This window comes from Lichenostomus cassidix, chromosome 5 (assembly GCF_008360975.1).
Source record: "Lichenostomus cassidix isolate B80296 chromosome 5, HeHo_3.0, whole genome shotgun sequence".
Lineage (NCBI taxonomy): Eukaryota > Metazoa > Chordata > Aves > Passeriformes > Meliphagidae > Lichenostomus > Lichenostomus cassidix.
In genome coordinates this window covers 16,331,497-16,351,404 of record NC_139486.1, presented here as the reverse complement: position 1 = coordinate 16,351,404, position 19,908 = coordinate 16,331,497, and the positions used below count along the sequence as shown (strand labels likewise).

The following is a 19,908-nucleotide window of genomic DNA, read 5'->3' as shown; positions in this document are numbered from 1 at the left end:
AATTAATAGAACTGCACAGTGAATACTACTTACAAACTGAAAAAAGGGAGTAAACCCCATGAAAGTAAGCATCTGATGGATTGCCTTTGGGTAGATCAAACCACAAATTAAAATCCAAAGTAAGAAGAAAAAGAAAATGTTATATAGATATATATAAGCCAAAGATTCTAAGAAAGCCCAAGGATTTCTGATAATCTTCAAACTGTAAATCAGGTTTATAGGATTTCAAAAGATAAAAAATTAAATAAGATGCTACACCTCTAAAATCATGTTCCCAATCAACAGAAATTGGAAGTCAAGTCAATAAGACAAAATGCCCTTCGGCTTCTTTCACTAGAAAAAAAAAATGAATCGAGCAAGGTATAGACCGCAAGATTTTTAGCCCCTGAAATTATACTAACATAAACATCTAGAGAAACTGCTCCTTACTCAGACAGCTTTAACTTGCATTAATTATTGACACTATACAAAGGACTCCAATATATTTTTTTTTCTTTTTCATGGTTCTCCTACTTCTCATGCATATGGTAGAAGCTCCTTTCCCTGAGGATACAGTAGCTTGGAAATGGAAAACTTGGGCTTCACATAATGGAAGTTGTGCTTTGGCTTCATCATTCTTTCAGTTTGCCTCCATTCTTGAGTAGGCTCTTACTAACTTACAGCTTTGCAAAGAACAAGTAATTTAATATTAAGTGGGATGTACTGTTTATAGAATAGCTCTGAGCAAGTTCAATTCAATGACACCCAAACCTGTAATAGCAGCCAATCAGCTATTCAAATACTTCAAGAAACACAGACTTCAACTTCTGTAGGACACAGATTTCCTGGTGTCTGAAGGAAGTGCTTTCCTTAATTTCCAGTTACAGGCTTGCATATGAGCTAGTTTTCAAAACTCTGGTCTTATGTCAGCTATTTTAACAAGTGGATTTTGCTAATACGCAAAGATTTATTTGCTACGTTTTTCTGGGAATTAATATCTTTGACATTAAATCAGACTACAGACTAGGTGTCAAAATGAATTTCTTAAGATCAGATTATAGTAAATTCAGTGACAAAAGCAGTGATATGTATAAAGGCATGAGTGAAGGACAATTTAACAGAAATTAAAAGGAATTAAAAAGAAATTACTGAAAAACTATGTTGATTTTACTCTGTCACTTGAACTACTCTGGCAGCATTGCTGCACAGTTTGTATTCAAACAGCATGGGGATTGATTTTACAGCTGGTTTAAATTGGCATAATTTCAATTAACAACAGAATGGCTCGACTTGATACAGCATAATGCTGATTTTCACTGCTCTAATGCCTCCTCCAAATCATTGCAATATGCCCTACCTGCATTATAATACATACTGCTATTCAGGCAATGGTTCCCTTCAGGTGAATTTTCAGGGAATGTTTTGGATGTAATTAGTTAAAGGCTTTCTGAAGTTAAGTTAATGAAAGCTGTCCAGATAAGAGGAAATTCTGTTGCAGGGACAGTCTTGGGCAAAAGATGCCAGCAGTGGAAATAATTTACATCAGTAAATGCTACAAAGCAGCCTTGATCAATAATCTCTTTTACTGAATACCTATAATTTTCTGTAACACTCATGAGAGCAGAGTATTAAATATGTCTGTAACTTTACATCTTTGGGGATCAATAGAACAGTCTTTGATGAAACTCTTAAAAGCCATGCAGTATTTAATGAAAAGCAGCTGAAAGGCCAGATTTCACAGACACTGTTGAAACACAATCTATTTAAATGCAGTTTATCAGCTGTGAAGATTATCAGAAAAATACAGCACAAACACGCTCATCAGGAATAGAAAGCCAATTTACAGCGAGTAGGTGAACAGGGCTCAGGAACTTGGTCACAGTATGGAGAGGCTGCATGGGGCCAGACAAAGGTATCTGGTTTAGGATGAGGATGAGGAAGATGAGAAGATACAAACAGTTGGAGAGGAGACTCTGTTCTTGAGAGAGAAGATGAGGAAGTATCAGAGGCTAAAAAGCGAAACAAAGAGAATGATAAGGGGGTATGGGGGGGACAGGAAAGAATAAAGATCCAACAGGGTTTAATGGATTCATGGATGCCAAAAACACAAAGCATTTGTTTCACTAATCAGCGAGATCAAATAAAATAAAATAAATATCACTTCTGAAAGCAACAACAACAAAAATACCCCTTTATTTATATGTGCTCTCATTTCATACTAAATTAGATTTAAAAAGCAAATTAAAGATTTTTTTCCTATGTTCCAATGCATAAATTAAAAAATATATTTAGGGGTAAATAAAGGCCAAAATCTGAAACTCGGGTATTATTGTTTCTTCCTGTGATAAACTCAGTGGACTGCAACCAGGCTGAACAGAAAGTTTCAGAAAAGATTGATCATGCTTTATCTTAACCAAATGGCCAACGAGTCTGTAGAGATTTGCATAGTTGTATCTGTCTTTGGATAGGAAATGTGTTTGTCTCCCTGTGAGACTGATTGATTGACTGATTGATCAAAGCTCTTTTTCTCCCCTCTATATTTATTTCCTTCATCAATATATACAAATATGAGTGCATGCCACTCATGGGAAGCCAGCTGAAACAGAGGCAAACTTCAAGTAAATTTGACATAGTCATTGATCAAGACATTAGAATCAACAGTCTAGCCTTGTAAGAAATCCACAATACACTCCTTTGATACTTCTAAGGCTACACAAATTTAAACTTTAATTACTTAATCATTATGGGATTGGTAAGAACTGTATATAAAGCAGGTTTTTAATACTTTTTTTTTAAAAGGCCAACTTCTGCTGAGTTGATACATCTAAGAAGAAGAAGAATTTACACACATTGCAGCTAGATGTTTTTGGAAAGATTTTACTTAAACTTCAGGTTTAAATTTTAGCTCTCATTTCTTGGTACTTAGATGACTGAACTCAGACTAGACAGGAAAAGGGGATCATCATCATCATCATCATCATCATCATCATAGATGGCAAGCAAAGTTATGAGGGGGAAAATTTCCCAATGTTCATGTGTATCCACACATATAAATGTATTCACAAGATAGCACTCCACTGTTTAACAAGGAGGGGAGCAAACACTTCCATCCTAAGAGGATTTTTAGCCAGAACTTTCTTGCATTTTAACATTTGTTTACTTACTTGCCAAATTTTTTCTCTATTTCTAAACATTGTGAATCCAAGGAATTTGCAGGCGAGCTCTTTCAGTCCTATAAAGGTCTAATATCTTGGCCATCTATTGTTTCTGTGATCTACCTATTGTGGATAATATTTTATTGACAGTCTGCTTAAGCTTTCTCAAACACTATGACAAGCTTGACTGTTTTCATTTTTATAGTACCATAATCTTATCATCCCTGCAAAATGTTCATCTAATATGCTGATGAAGAATTCTGGACAAATACTAGATGTGGAGCTTTTTTATATATATAATTACATAGGTAGAGTAGATAACAGGGCTCTAGTCCTTGCCAGAAATTGAATACTGGTATTGCAACAAGGTTTCTTCTGCTAAAATTAACAATCAACAACTTTTAAAAACCACCAACAAACAAAATCAACTCCATCTCCCAATTAATAAAAAGAAAACATAAGGACATCCACCCACCCACACTCCACAATTACTTTTTATAAGACAAATAATCAAAATAATCCCATATTTTTAATTTTTCATCTTGTTCTCCTTGACAAGAGAATTAAGTTCTAACCCCACAGCTGAGATTCAGAAAAAAATACACTTTGGACTTGCTAGAAACAAACAGACTCTATGCAGAGATCCTGTTTTGATCAGGACATTGGCTGCAGGATTTGAACCTGGGGCAAGCTTCTTGAAAAGCTTACTGTTTTGAATGGGGGTTCATCTTTACTTAAAAGCACTGAGGAATAAGCAGTCTTTAAAGTGCACCAATGCACTATGCTCTCAAGTGTGGCAGATAAAAATAGGACACCCTGAAGGTATAAATCCAGAGCTGTATGCCCCACTGGAAAACAAATGAACAAAAAACCACCACTGACCACAGAAAACCTCTAACAACATCCATCTCCAACAAGCACTTTTTTGAAGGCATAAAATTTTATCCATAGCTATGTCTATCTATATATGTATAAGAAACCTATAAAATCTAGCTATTTTCTTAAAAATTAAACAATCAGCTAGACTAAAATATAGAATGACCACTATAGAATGATAAAATGTTATCTTATCCATTTTAATTATATAAATACAAAAAGACAGAAGATTCCACGTTAGAGGCAGCAAGTCAATTATGCCATATCATATTGCTATTCTTTGAAATCAAGTAACCTGATCTTTGCAATCAAAACTGCTTGCACTACAGCAAGCATAGAACACTACTTTAAATTCAAAATTGAGTGAACATTCAATCCAGTTTTAACTTTCAGAAGTTAAATAGCTCAATTGGATTTTTCTCTACTGCACTGTTCTGATATTAAGCAAAGACATACATGACACATTTCAATGTATCCTAATTTATGGGTCAAGTGTAGTCAAGTTCATAGGCTGGCAAATTTTCCCATAAGCTGTTTGTGTCAAAGAGTGATTAAGCAGAAATACACTCCTGAAAGGTGCGAGGAAAAGCGTTTTATGGTTTTAAAACCCAGAAAAAAGAAAACTCTCAATATTTAGAACTCAAGTAAGATACAACAAAAGCTTTTGGCATTAGCAGCATCATGGTAATTCCTTCTGCATGGCTCACATGCTTTCTGACTGCATAACTTTTAAGGCATTGCATTGTGATAACTGAATATATTAATGCAGGCAAATTATACATTGTCAGTATTTACTGACATATAACAATCTTAGCTTTTATGTAGCACACCTGTGCACCACAATTTTTTATATGTATATAAAAATATCACAGTATGTACAATTTACAATAAATAAATTTTGCTTATAATGTCAAAGTATGTCCAAGGTAAGGCTACCCACCCATATAATTATATTTTAACATATATTTGAGATTTTAATTAATTACTAACCATGTCTTCTCCTTTTTTTTTTTGAGATTAAAAGGTCTCTGAAGTTTTTTTTGTTTACATTTTAAACAAAAATGGGCAAATACTGAATGGACCAAAAAGCACAGGACTTTGGAAAGTAGGCTAGTTCAGCATACTAATTTTTAGCCCTTGCATAAGGAAATACCACTAAGGTCAGCAAGATCCATATCACAGATATTTTAATTTACAGAGAATGTGGTCAGCAAGTACTTAATAAATTTTAAAAAAAGAAAAAAAATCTTATATCACGCAATGTCTATTTCCACTTATATGACAACAATGAAAATATAACTTCATTTTGCATAATTAAAAAAAAAAAAACTAATGCAAAATATAGCTACAGCCAGATCATTTAACCTATTTTATTGTTCAAATGCAGTTCTTACCTGTTTCAGGATCACTGAAATCTGGTAATGTGATTGTATTAAGCTGTCGTCTATCAGCAATAGCTCTGTCTAACAGGCTGCTCCCACGTCCAGAATCACTGAAATGAAGTACAGAAATTGTAAGCTATTAAAATACAAAATTATATACTGATATACAAGTTGCATGCTGCCCTACTCCCACAAAGGTTCTTGCTATAAAAGTTACTGCTATGACCAAATTTAGTACCAAGCACCACTAACCACTCACAGTGCATTAAGCCAGTTGCATTAAAACAGAATTAAGCTGAGCAAAATTAAATCCTTATTTACTTCAGCAATTCTATTTTCACAATTAATACAACCAAAAAGGTAACACTGGCTTTTAATTTGATTCATAACTCTCTACAGAAAGAATCTACCGTACCTTAAATATTTATATGATATGAGGTACAGCTATCACAGAGTGCCAAGAAGGCAGATGTAAGTTTGAAAATCCACACTTTTCCCAGACTAAATAGAAACACTAAAGCCAGGACATCTAATTTTAGGTAAAGAAGTTATAAAGGGCTGTTTTGGTTTTGTGCTTTGTTTTTTCTTAATATATGCACAGATGCATATTAACTGCCTAATGTTGAACTTGATTCTAATAGCATAGCAGAAACATCTTGAACACTTCTAACATCTCAGGAGCCTAAGCAGCAGCAGTGACTTTTACTGACTGGACCTGTGGACAAATGAACATAATTCCTACTTTAGCTGTAACTCAGTATTTGCCCCTCAGGCATCTTATTGATATGCCTGCGGGAAAACTAACTTCTCCTAGAGCTACTATTAAAGATTCAGCAGAAGAACAGGGACTGAAGAACTAAGTGTTCTTTCTCCTTAAGATGAGGCAAGTTTGAGACACATTGTCAGCAAAGTGTAAGGAAGCACATATGGGCATTCCTTCTTTAACATTCTATGGTTAATATAGTAGTTTCATTTTTAGGATTGTTAAGTCTGGTTCTATTCATTATCAATAAATACTTTCTCTAAAACTTCATTAAAAAAACAAACCACCCCATAAATCTAAAAGTAATTAAGCTTTAAAGCAACTGAACTGTTAGTCCAACTCAGCAGTGTGCTTTTGTATTATTCTCCTTGAAGAGAAAAAACTGTACAAAATTCTCAATTTAAAGTAAAGCCTGAGAAACTTTAATCTAAACTGCAAGACTGGAATTCAGCACGTCTCTCCATTTGCCTTAATTTTACAACTGCCTCCTTCTGAATTTGAACAGAGAGAAGGGCAAGAAGTCTCCCAACAGCTCTTCATAGCTGCAAAAGTCAGTGAAATGTCCCCTCCTTGAAGAGCTGTTACTGAAATGGTAGAATTAAAATGTTGTATTACCCTAACATTATTGCATTACTTCCTTACAAAATGACATCATTATAAAAATCCACAGGAAACAGAAGGAAACTTTCTGGAACATGCACTATCAGCTACAGTTGTTACATCACTTGGTGTAAGTTTTCTGTGGTAATTACTTCCTCAATCCATGTGCAACCACATGCCAAATGTTGTGGACAAGTAGAGCCAGACCTACCATCAGTATCTTCTATGCACAGCACTGGCACTCTGGTTTGTTTCTTTTTCAAATGCAAACCATGAAGTGGAAAAGAATTCAACTATTTTCTAATGCATTTCAAGCAGTAGGCTAAAGGTAAACATTTAAACCTTCCAAGCCTTGCACAACACAATAATTTTAAAATTCATATTAACCACCTCATGAGAAAAAAGTTTGTATATCAATTAAAGACAAAAGTTCCATATCAACTGAACAAAGGTAATGCACAGAATTGCGTTTGTCCCTTTTTGAAGCACATTTAGATATTTGTGATTTATTTTTATTATTAAAAGATTACTGAGGACACTGAACCCAAGTTTCCACAAAATCTGATTAATTGGAGAAGAAATATTTAATATAAACCACTGCTTTTCAAAGAAGTAAATTCTTATCTCACTGGGAAGATGATACACCAAATTTGTTTTCAGTCTAAATCAGAATAGAAAAAGATATTTCAAATACGCATAAAGGATATTTAAATCTTTGAAAAACAATATTATAAAAAGGTTTAAAATTATTAAAAGACCTTTTATTACTGGCTTGAAGAACTTCTTTATAAAAAGATTCCATTATTTCCAGTGGGAGACATAATTTTCAAATGGTGCTTTGCAACAAAATGAAATGTGTGTTAAAACTACAGAGCTTGGAAAACTTAAATTTTCACAACAATCCTGCATCATTATTCTTCAGTACATCAGGAGTGCAGTTGGGTGAATAGAACTTCCCTGTCACATTTCAGGTCTCAGTCATAACTGTTAGCCCTGGATAGCAGTTGGATGGATCTGGATTACCGTGATACAATATGAAGGTACTCAATCCTTACATTTCACACAGAATAGCCAAAGACTACAACTTGGTATCCTTACTCACTGCTTGATGTAACTCTGAATGTGTGATTTGGGAAACCTGTCTCCTTCCATCCTGACACTTTTTCACAGTTCCTGTCCATTCCATTCCAAATTTGATCTTAATGCACTAATATAACTATAAGAAGAAACTTAGATGTCAAGATAAAAAAATCACTATTTAAAAAAAAAAAAAAAATCAGATGCAAAGTAGTCCTCACTAATCTTGCCACTTAGATGTTCTTGAAGGAGAATGGTGCCAAGGAGAGTTATCAACCACTGCTGTTTGAAGCTGACACAGCCAAGAGTAAGTTTTCACAGTCACTGCTGATGCCTGAAGGAGGCATTACTTAATGTGCGTTTAACATGGCACAGTAGCTCTTAGCACGAGAACAACAACGCAGTAATGACAAGTTATGATTAGAGCCCTGATCTGTTTAAAGGATATAACAGCAGAGATGGAAGGTGAAAAGTTGTGTTGGAGTACATGCAAAGCCACTCTGAAATTAGGCTTGCAGAGAAAATGTAGCTATTCTGCAAAGTACAGCATTCTGATACTAAACTCTTAACCCTGCCTGCCCACACACACAACCAGCTAACTAAAATAAAGCACCACCCACTAGGTTAGAAATTTTCTCCCTGGCCCTAGTCCTAATTCAGTGACTTTGAATTGAAAAGATTCAGCTCAAACCTTTCTGGCTGCTGACATACTTGCTTTGTGTAACCCAAGTGGTGCTCCCAGCTCCACAACGCAGTGTCAGGGTCTCTCAAGATGCTGTGACTGACTCAGGTCCCTTCTCAAGCGTTTCCTACCACACCCTCCAAACTTTACTGCTCTGAATGCTCACCAGCTCCCTAAGGAGAGAAGCAGTTTTCCCTCTTCTGCCATTAGGTCAACTCTCTCAATCTTCTTAAAGAGATGCACGTGTTTACAGGACTGGAATCAAAGAAGGTAGAGCAAAAACTGAATGTCCATCATACTGCTACAAAAGGTATCTGATGCCACTTGGTACAAAGCCCTTCTGCTGTTGCATCTCTTCTCCAGAAGCTGTCAACCCTTCAAACAACCAGATAGCAGGAAATTCTGCTTGTCTCCTTCTCCAGGTATTTGATAAAGATGTTGAATAATACCAGCTTGGATTTCCTCTAAGTAGCCTTCCCATTTGTTTCACAGCTTATCTAAATATACATGGCAAAGGACCTTCACAAAAGCATTTTGGAAACCCAAATAGGACTACAACAACTTATCTATATACTTGTTAATGCTTCTGAAGAACCTAAATAGGTTCATAGGCAAGACCTCCCATTAAAAAACAGCCATGCTGGCTGTGCAAGCACATCATATCTATCCATGTGACCCCTGATGCTTCTGTGATTTTAATGAGTGTCTTGTCCTCTTTCATATTATTTAGTTAAAGTCCTTGAACTAAATTGCAACTACAGCAATCTCTCCACTAGCCAATATAAAAGACTAAAACCCTGTTCAGGAAACATAACAAGACCATGCCAGTACATTGAGAATGAGCAAGTTACTCAATCTGTGTAACCAGTCTTCATCACTGAAGAATTTAGTAGCTTTGGCATACCTTACTTTATAGAATCCTGAGTAGTTCCCCACAACCAGCAACTGGTGTTTCTGCATGTCAGTCTCCAGATTCCCAGAGGATTTGTTTGTTCATATGAAACACCAAAACAAGCAACTGCAGAAGTCCTGACCTAATGTTGCCCTGAAAAGCTACTGAGCAAAGTAGCGAGCAGCCCAGAATTCTGCAGCACCTTACCTTGGGTTAGTGAGATTGTAGCAGGATTTCCAAATCTGGAGCATGTGTTTACAGGTAAGGAGTGCTTCATCTGGGCCTCTGCACAGGGACTCCAACTTGACTTTTGTAAACAGTAATCTAGTGAAAAAGAAATTAAAAGAGATTCTAATTTAATAAAAACATTTTCAAAGACAGTCAACATCACACCAAACTGGGGAAAACATAACTTCAAATACAGTAATAATTTAAGTAATAGTTTGATGAAGTAATTACAATAACTATCTAATGCCATCAAAGTAACAGTGCTTTTTACAAGATACCCTTTTCAACTGGACAGAAACAATAGTTGTCTGCATTTTTTTTTAATTAAGGAAAAAAGTTACAAGACAATGCAGCTTATTGAAATTAGCCATAGTATTCCATGGGATGTATCAAGTTGTAGGTTCTCCACAAAGATTAACTGAGCACCTTCCTAGATATTTAAAGCATAGAAAAGGAGCTAGTCCATTGGTAGGCACATTTATAGGAGTCACAGCACCTAGGAACATGTAATACACTAGAAAAATACTAATTCAAAAGCAATTTTTAGTAAAATCCCAGATTAAACAGCACAAAGCAGGAGGAGAGCGTGCATACAAAATTGTTAGCCTACTTTCTGTTTTAAAACCCAGGTGTACTTTGGCATTTTATTCCAGTGCAACCTTAATCATACTAAGTGAAAAATTTATATGATTGCTCATATGGTTTGTGTGGGAAGACTGAGAAGGGTGTAGAGGGTGGGCATGTGTGAAAGCTCAGAAGTTTCTTATCCCAAATACAAACTTGGAGGCTGCTAATAGTAACTGAAAACTGCCAGAGAGTTTTCTCAAGAATAAGAAATTGCATCGAGTTGCAGTAGTTAAATATTTGGCATTGCACTAAATATCCTCAGCAGAAACTACCCAGCATGTAAATCTAAAAATGAATCACACAACCTTAAGTGTACAACGTGTGTTGTGTGGGACTAAGGAAGAAACAAAAGGTAGATTGCTGCATTAGTTTAAGAAAATGAGCACCTGCCAGGTACATAAGATCATATGGAGTCTCAGCTGATATCTTGTAAGAATGCAGAAAAGAGTAATCAGTTACACTAGTTTAGCTTTCTTCCTATCAGTAAATTGGATTTGAGTATACAGGGAATTGTATGGATAATTTAAAGTTGTATTTCATTTGGCAGAATATTTGTCTGGGTATTTGTTTAACAGTGACTATATCACTGAAACAAAAACATGTCCAGGTCTGTCTATCATTTTACTGAAAAGTGAAGGAAAAATGACAAATAACACAATCCTTCCTTCACACTCCCCTCTTTCTATTCCACTCTTAACTTATGCACACACACACCTTAATCAAACAGCAAGATCTAGGCATCAAAACTCAAAACCAAAGTCACCAGAATCTACCTCATACAATCCCTTTCCTGCTTCTCTGTATGTAAGATAGTACACTTGACAGTTGGAAGAGCCTGCAGAAGTCCAATGTCTTAAAATTTGTGATCATAAATAATTTTACAAAAATTATGGAACATAAACAATTCAGAAGCACTGAATTTACAAGTCATTCTAGAGTGACTAATCATAATTTATACCTTATTATGTACAGTTTGCAGATATACTGAATTTCCATTAATAGCCTTCAAGCATTTAAGCAGGAGTTTTAGGAATTTTGTAGCAGAGGGAAGGCACAGGGTCAGTAAAAAGCTAAGATTCAGCAAGCAAGATTTAAAAGGAAAAATGGAGCAGGAGGTAGACAGGGAGGGGATTTGGTTATTGAGACATTAATTTAAAACACATGTACAAAATAACAGGAGTCTGTGCAACAAAAATGTTGGAACCTGGGCTACTAGTGTGGGATTCAATGTCAAGACAGCAGAAACCAAATAAACTTGTAAGAATGAAAGTAACACACCAGTTTGGTGCTTTTGGATGCACTTAAGACACATTGCAATATCATTCCTGTTTCTTGAACATTATGGCAATCAACAGGACTGGATGTTCACACATTTTCCAAAATATAAACAACAAAGAAAGTATGATGGAAAAATACACACAATTCTAATAAAGAAAGCCTAGGAAATTGTATCTAATAAATAAAGTACACTGGTGTGAGGTTATCCACACTAAAGCAAAAATAATCTTTTGAGTAGAAAAGGTTGCCTTCATAAAGCCACATGAAGCAACTTCCCTGGACCCAAGAAATAATTGGGCTGTAAATCTTAAAAGAACTAAGACACCTCTGAAAACTGAAATGGGATGTTAATAACAAAATGAAAACCTGCCAACTACACACACTTCACAAATGGGGGAAGGAGGGGAAGAGGAAGAAGGCAACAGAAAGGAGGAACACAGTGTGACAAACAGGTCTCCCAAATTAACTTAATTTTTTTCAAGTTCCGTTGAAACATGGCAGGAGGTCTGAGCAACTCAGGGACAAGTATTATCAAGAAGGTTTTAGAAACAGAGGTAGGCAATTTGAAAAAAGACTTTCTGAAAGGTCAGCTTCAAGCATCTGTGAAAACAGGTCTTCTGGAATACAGCCTGCATTACAGACACAGAGAATTTTAAATCTTACAAGAAGTTTTGATACACCATTAAAATGGTGAAGAATAGGTAAAAATTACCAAGGGATAGGATGATGAAAGTAAGCTGTACATTTTATGAGTACCATTAATTATCTCTTTGTGTCTGAGAGTCAGAAATTTAAATTACTGGCACATGGTGCCAAAGTAACCCTGACATGGTGGAACAACACTCGACTAAGAATGCAAGCACTGAGGAAAAGACAATATTCAAAAAAGAAATGAAGACTAGGGCAATGTGTGTCAGAGATGTGAAATAAATATAAAAGATAAGAACAGATATCTGTTTGGGTCAAATCCTTCAGGGAAGGGAAGTAGGTAGAACAGGTTCCTTTAAAGGCAGACTAATAGGGCATTTGTTCCTGCAGCAGTGTTTGCTATGGATGCACATCTTTAACATTGCTAAAAATAAAGTGGATTGTATCATTTTAGGAGACTAATTACCCAGACACAAAATGGAGAACAAATCAAACTCTTAAGTGGAAAGACTTGGTTATTCTTGGAGCTAATAGCTGATAAATTTATGAAATAGCTACTGAAGCAGCAAATTACTCCATTACTTGAAGACTGTTCTCACTAACTAATGAGGACATTATAAAACAGCTACTCATAACTTAATCCATATATTACTGGATTTTTATTTAAAGAAAGAATGAAAAATCCCAAACGGGTTTATAACTAGGTCTCTAAATTTCAGTGACATACACCCAAATAATTTGATAGCGAAGGTTAGCAAAGACACCCAAGATGCAGCAGAAGCCTGGTGTTTAACACAAAGGTGCTCAAATGTTTAAGGATCTGTGTCTCAAGTTGAATGGGTAAAACTTCATGTGTGACAAGCCAATTATTGATAAGACTGTGCAAGTAAGACATCAGAAACATGTAGAGATCCTGTCAAGAACAGCAGGGAACAGGCAGGGGACAAAAAGATCAGCACAGAAAGCTGCATCTTATGTACATTAATAAAAAGCAAAGCTAAACTGCACCTGAACGTGTTATTGTACACAAAAGTTATAGCCTTTTAATGCTTTTTTGTACCAAAGTACAGAAAAAAAAGAAAATGTGCTTACTAAACACAGATGAAAATCAAAAATATTCAGGAATGAACCCCCCACCTTCACCATAATCTTTACCTGTGTTGTCTCAGATATGAAAACTATGACAAATGGGAATAGGAACACTTTAAGAATGACTAAAGTTAATGCAGTCAAAAATAATCCATTTCTCAGAATTATGGAAACAGTGACACATAAGATTGTCCTTTCTAAAGTAAAAACTTTAAAGAAAATATCACTTCTGTAATTACTGGGGAACAGTATCTACATTGTCTATGTTTCTGTCACTAGGAAAGGACCATTAAAGAAAAAAGGATTATCATTCAAATGTAATGAAGAAATTGTACCAAACAACCTGTGTAACCATTATTCCAAACCAGAGCTGCCTAACAGCTGGGCTCATCAAGGTAACACAGCTGTGAAGAGTCCAGATGCAATTCAGGGACCTACTCATTGGAACAGAAGGAGAAAGACACCATGCCATTGTACAGTATCCCAGTGAGACTACACCTGGAATGTCATGTGTAATTCTCATTGTAACAGCTAAAAACACACATTTGAATTTCAAATTGGAGCAGCTGCAGAGAAAGGCTGTGAGGGTGATCCACTGACTGGAAACTGCAGAGTACAAAAAATACTTCATTTAGTCAGTCTAGCAGAAAAAAAAGCCAAGAAGAGGTACAAATTATTTCTATAAATATAGATGAGACAACCAGCACGAAGGAAAAAGAACAATTTATCTAGAGGAAATAGTTTCCACAAAAATAAGTGTATCTGAAGGCCATTGAGACTCTTAAAAACACTGAAGAGTGGGAATTAGGTCTCAAAATTATAAATTAAGCTGTAGAAATGACTGGTCCTCAAATTATTTTTTGTTAATGACCACAGAAGAGGTTGTGCAAATAACCTAACTTCTTAAAATACAGCTGATAAGTTCATGAAAACATTACAGACAGGGCAACTATAATAATGGGGCTTTGTGATGTCCAAGGCTCTTGCTACTGCTTTATTTCCTAATGAGTGCAAACTAATCTATTAATCCATGATCTGAAGCTTTCTCTACCAGCCAACCAGGGTAATTTGTAGCACAGAACTTGTAAATCTCCAAAACACAATTGCTGTCCTAATTCTTATCCATCCCGTTTCACTTTTTGAAGATGCTACAACTACCAATTTCCTTCCATAGCAACTCTCTTATAATGTCAGGAGATCAAGAGGAATTAACTTGTCCAGTACTGCTTTAAGCTATTGAAGGTATTTCTAATATGTTGAATGAAGCAAAAATTCAAAGTATGGCAGACTGAGCTCTGCTATGTGACAAATAATACTACTAATATTGACAACTCTTAGTTCTTTCAGCTAACAGGCATTGCTCACCTCAAACGTCATTTTAAAACCAGCTGTTTTGCTTTCAAGATGAAGTTTGCAATTTCCACAAGTTGCTGTGCACCATAAGAGCACAATGGCTTGAATCAGCCATAGTTGGATATCTGTATTTCATACACTGCCACATAGATGAGACCTGCCTTACATTCTGTGATCACTTCTCCAAATCTAGCAACATGACACACTATCTCTGATTCTTCCCCCAGACCTGCCTGCTGCAGCACTGTCACTCAATGCAGTAGTAAACAGGAAACTACCTGAAGTCCCTCCGACTAAGCAACATCCTGCAGGAAACTCATAGTTTCATTAGACTTTTTCTGAATGGTCCATATCCCCATATCCTGATCACAACTGATCAGACTGCTCTATTTTCAGTTACTGCTGAAAGCAAACTTCATTATTTTTCTCTTATTATATAAATTATTTACATTGTTCAGGGCTTGAAGAACATAAGGAAAAGCTGTACATAATGCTTACAAGTATGTGCTTTGAAAATTATAGTGTAAAGCACCAAAAGCCCTGCTGAGAAACCTAAGAACCACCCTAGGAAAACAAAATTTAAAAGGATGCATCAAATCTGCTTGCTTAGAATGCAGGATTAAAAATGCAACTATTTTGGTTTATGTTTAACCTACTTGGAGTAAACTTACTAAGTTTTAAGAGAACCTTTTTAAATAATTTAAGAGTTTGCCAAAAGTAACTTCAGCTAACAGTATTTTTTACATGACAATCAATTATTAAAAATGTTAGGAAATAATTAATATACTGGGAGTCCCATAAATATGGGTACAACCAACAAACAAGCCACACAAAGTACCAAACAACAGCTTGATCTGCCTGAAAATCACATCAGTTTCTACAATCGCTTAACTAGAATAATAAACTTTACATATAATCAATGCTGATATATAGCCTGTTATTTATGAGAGCATAAAAGAAACATGACAAATACCAGTTCTGTGTGGAGTTTTCTAGTTTAATTTTCAAATTTGAGTGCTTATTTGATATATCCCACTTCAAATCCGAGAATGCTAGAAGAATTCAAAAGAAGTTGCTCTGGTTTTAAAACCAGGCACTACATTAAAAAGCAAACAAAGCCCCAAACAAAACCAACCCCTGCAAAAACAATCAAACTAACAACCTCTCCCCCAAAAAATACTCTCACCAAGTGTAATCATATGACTTATAAAATCTTAGACTAACTAGTTTGACAATAATTCTACACTAAAAAAAAAAGTCACAAAAAGGATGATGCAGAATGTAACATGAAAGATACTGAACTCTGAAAATAAACTCCTTTTTAACCGACAATGTAAGATTTCTTTTCATATTATCTGAATTTAAGGAAAAAAATAAATATGGTCATGTAGAACTTACATTCACATGCATACTTCATACAGTTTGATCTCACTGCTCTAACAGTCATAGTGTTAACTGCTTGTGCAAATTAAATCCGGTTAACTGTGAGATCCCACAGAATAATTGAAGTGAGAAAGCAGTAGACAGAATGCACAAAATTAAGGTGGAATATGTATTATTCAAAATTGATTATTTGTAAGAATCAAAATCTACTGACCTTTCCTGAATAAAGAATTAGCAAGTCACTCCTTGCACTCAACAATTACATACATAGGAAAAGCTTCTGATGACTGACAGGAAACATAAGAGAAATGAGGAAATAGGAGGAAGCCAAACCTTGGCACAGTCAGTTTTCTCTATGTCAGTACATGCTGAGCAAGTGCCCTTCTAAAAATCTTCCAATTACTCATAAATAAATGGTTTAGACAAAAAAGGTTAAAATTAGAAGAAAATCCTGAAGTTCCCAGTGTTTATCTCATTCACAATCCAGATTTTGACAATAGTTTACTGTCTGCAAGTTAGTAGCTTCATTTAGAAGAAGGTAGGGCTGACTGCCTTAAAATCCTTCACTTGGGAATTTCAACTGAATCCAACAGGACATTAATTTACATGTAATACACCCTCCTAATGAAAAGATCCTAATAAAACACAGTAGGAAACTTTCTCAACAAACTGTTCAGCAGCACAGCTTAATAGCTGTCAGGCCAAATTTCTTTTTTAAAATTAAATATATAGCTATTGGAACAAATACAGCCTTTGCAATCTGTATGTGGAAACACATCATAAAAATAACTAACTGAGAAGCAAATAAGAATGCCTGCAAACAGGTAGTTGAATAAAAGTCCCCAGTGAAGCAATTATGCTCAAAATAATTAACACAACCCTTTCCAAGAGACACGATGTAGGTGCTTCTCTGTATAATGAAGTAATAAATGATATTGAAATATATTGTGCAGTTCTCATTCACATGTGATGAAAACTGGCTATGGTGCAAGGAATAAATGGAAGGCTGGAGAACATGCCCTTACTGCCAGCAAGCACGGTGATGTTCTTATGAGAAAGGATGTTTGGAGGTGGTCTTACTGCAGAAGCTCCATCAAAAGAATGAAGTCACCAGGATTGCAGAGGGCTTAGCAAATTATGATATAAAAACCAACAGCTGGAAAGAAACCAGTAAGGGGTCAATTCAAATTAAAAACAAAAATGCAGTCTTAATGAAGAGTGCAACTCCAACACTGAAATGAGCTACCATACGCTTCAATGGTTTCTCCAGGTTTTGATGTATTCTTATCAAGGTTGGAAGGTATGCTTTAGCTAAACTTGTATTAATATAAAAAGTAAAGTAAATGTAGAAACTTTGAATATATAAACAGTCAGGGGGGTTAAGACTTGATCCTCCTGGCTTCAAACTATTAATTCAAGCATGCGGTTTTGACAGCTGTCCCTTTAACACTTGTAGAAAGCTTACAATTTCACATTGATCAACTCCATAATACCTGCCTCATTACCAAAACACAAAGTGACACAATTGTAAAAATTTAACCAACAGGGAGAATGACAACATGAAATTAGACAGACTATGAAAGATATATAGTTTTATAAAGTATGTATTTACATATTCAGTGATTTTAGATGCAACCATGATGATCAAAATACAGAAAGAAACTTAGAGGTGTCTGCTGCAATTGCAAAGTTAACCACTGCACAGCCAGTCTACTCCATTTCGAGTATTCAAGGAGAGTTTTATTATCAGGAAAGACATAAATATAAATAGTTCATTACAAAAAATGAAAAATCATCATTTGCAAGTGCCTTGAAATCACTAAATGCCCAACTCTGGCAACAGGAGGTCTGGCAAACAAATCTAGTTTGTGTAATACCTTCAGAAAACCATTTAACTTTATCAAAAATAAGTGTCCTAACCTGTTTCTCAATCAATCACCAAACCTTCTCCAACTCCAGCTGCACAGATTGCAAGTACTGGGAAGCCCATATATACACAGAAACATGGATGAAATAAAAATAAGCTGTTCAGATATTTGAAGCATGACTCTCAAGCAAAAAAAAGCAACAAAACCAGCCCTCAAGCCCCAAAATAACAATTCTGTGAAAAGCATGAATAGCTACATCTGGCGTCCATTGGATGGCCTTCCTTGCACCCTATTATTCCCCATATATTCATTCACAAAGCAGTCAGACTTGAGATTTTTGGTGTAGTGTATGTATACTGTATTCCATATTATGAACTCAACGTCCTTAAGAAAATGTAAATCTCTAAACTATAATGAAGATAGTTTCTGACTAAAGCCAGAACAAATTAGTTATACTTGAAAACTTTTTGTTTGCCTGTCTTGAATTGCCTGCAGCAGCCAGCTCATGACCCAAACTGGGACTCTTTCAATCAAGTTTCAAAGAACCTACAGCCTAGCAAATATAATTCAGGGATAAGACCCTGAGGCCAATGACCAATTTGTTATATAAAGTAATATCTACCTATCAACAATGTCTTTTTTAATGGACCATTCAGTAAAAGCATATAACAACAACCAAAGGGGAAGGGGTGGGGGAGTGAGCTAGAAGAGCGCAGAATAGAAAGAAAAAACACAAGCAAATGATACTGTCTTTCATGACATACAGAAAAATCATTCCTGAGAACTAATTCATTTAACTCCCAACATAAAGAGGATCAAAATGGAATGGATCTGAAAAAGTATGTTGTCAAATGTTGACAAGAATGCATATACAAACCTGAAAGACATGATTTTGGCAAGCATGGCACATCATTTCTTGTCCAATCTTGTATTACAATCCTTTCTTCAAATAATTCCCAGTGCTCTATTTATCAAGGAAAAAGCCCCACAAAAGCTGAAGTTTTACCAGCAACCACACAGAGCAGTGCAACTACAACTGACCTTGGGAAAGTAGAATAGGGTAGTCTGTTTCCTTTAGCTGATAAATATCCTCCTGTCCCACAAAACACCAGTGTGTGAATCATCCTACACTGCCTTTGATGCCCACCTGGACATCTCCAAGAAGGAAACAAGTTCGTTCCTCATTGAACTGAGAGGGATGATAAAAGGCCCTGTGATTCTGGGAAATCTAATGTAGCTCAAAAGAGCCCTTGAGGGTCAGGAAGTAAAAGATTTAATAGTTTTCAGAGGAATGACATATTGGCCTGATGCTTCTGTGAAATATTCTTGGAAGAAAAAAAAATTTCCATCACACTTCAAGAAATGTAAATGTTTAAACTGTGAACTTAGTCTTCAGTTGTCTTCAAACCTGTTACCATATGCCTTTCCTTTTTGAGTGTACTTAACATTAAAATAACATGCTTGCACTCCTCACATAACCCATCTGCTGTTCCCTACTTCTGCTACTTTAAAAGCTTGTCAGCTGTTATCCATTGCAGTTCCAATTTACAGCACAAAATTAGCAATTTACTATTTATTTTGCCTAATTACACTAACAATAGGCACTATTATTCATCTTTAAGTGCCCCAACATTTGAAATAATAAGGGAACCCCAAACAGTTAAGATTAAGAAAACAATGTCCCAAGTATTTCATTATGAAACCTGACTGTCTCCCTTGACTGAAAACCTACTTTTGACTAATCACGAATTAAAAACAGACAGAAATGTTGCTTCAGGATTTCTCATCATCTGAAACACCACCAAGATATAAATTCCTGGTAACAAGCAGATAAAAAAAACAGGGAATAATAATGAAGTTTGTAAATAAGGCTCCTCAGGTAATTGCACATGTACTATATATATTGCACAGGATATACAAGCCCAATATGAACCAATGCAACACAACCACCATTATCTTCCATCACCTTGAACACACACTCAGATTGTAATGCACACCTCTGGGACTGCTTACACATTCAGAGTGGGA

At 35.5% G+C, this 19,908-nt stretch overlaps 1 protein-coding gene across 5 annotated transcripts in view; it reads right to left on the bottom strand.

Moving 5' to 3' along the window:
• TTC7B (tetratricopeptide repeat domain 7B) overlaps positions 1 to 19,908 on the bottom strand; it is a 129,994-nt gene that overhangs the window by 40,303 nt on the left and 69,783 nt on the right. For 2 of the 5 annotated variants that reach the window (XM_085061561.1, XM_085061565.1), the window contains 4 exons: positions 9,614 to 9,730; positions 5,405 to 5,502; positions 1,824 to 1,988; positions 34 to 84 (listed from right to left, as the gene is read on the bottom strand). In XM_085061561.1, coding sequence (XP_084917687.1) covers positions 34 to 84; positions 1,824 to 1,988; positions 5,405 to 5,502; positions 9,614 to 9,730 — 431 coding nt within the window. The remainder of the gene's footprint in view (positions 1 to 33; positions 85 to 1,823; positions 1,989 to 5,404; positions 5,503 to 9,613; positions 9,731 to 19,908) is intronic. The other 3 variants (XM_085061562.1, XM_085061563.1, XM_085061564.1) reach the window with 3 other exon arrangements.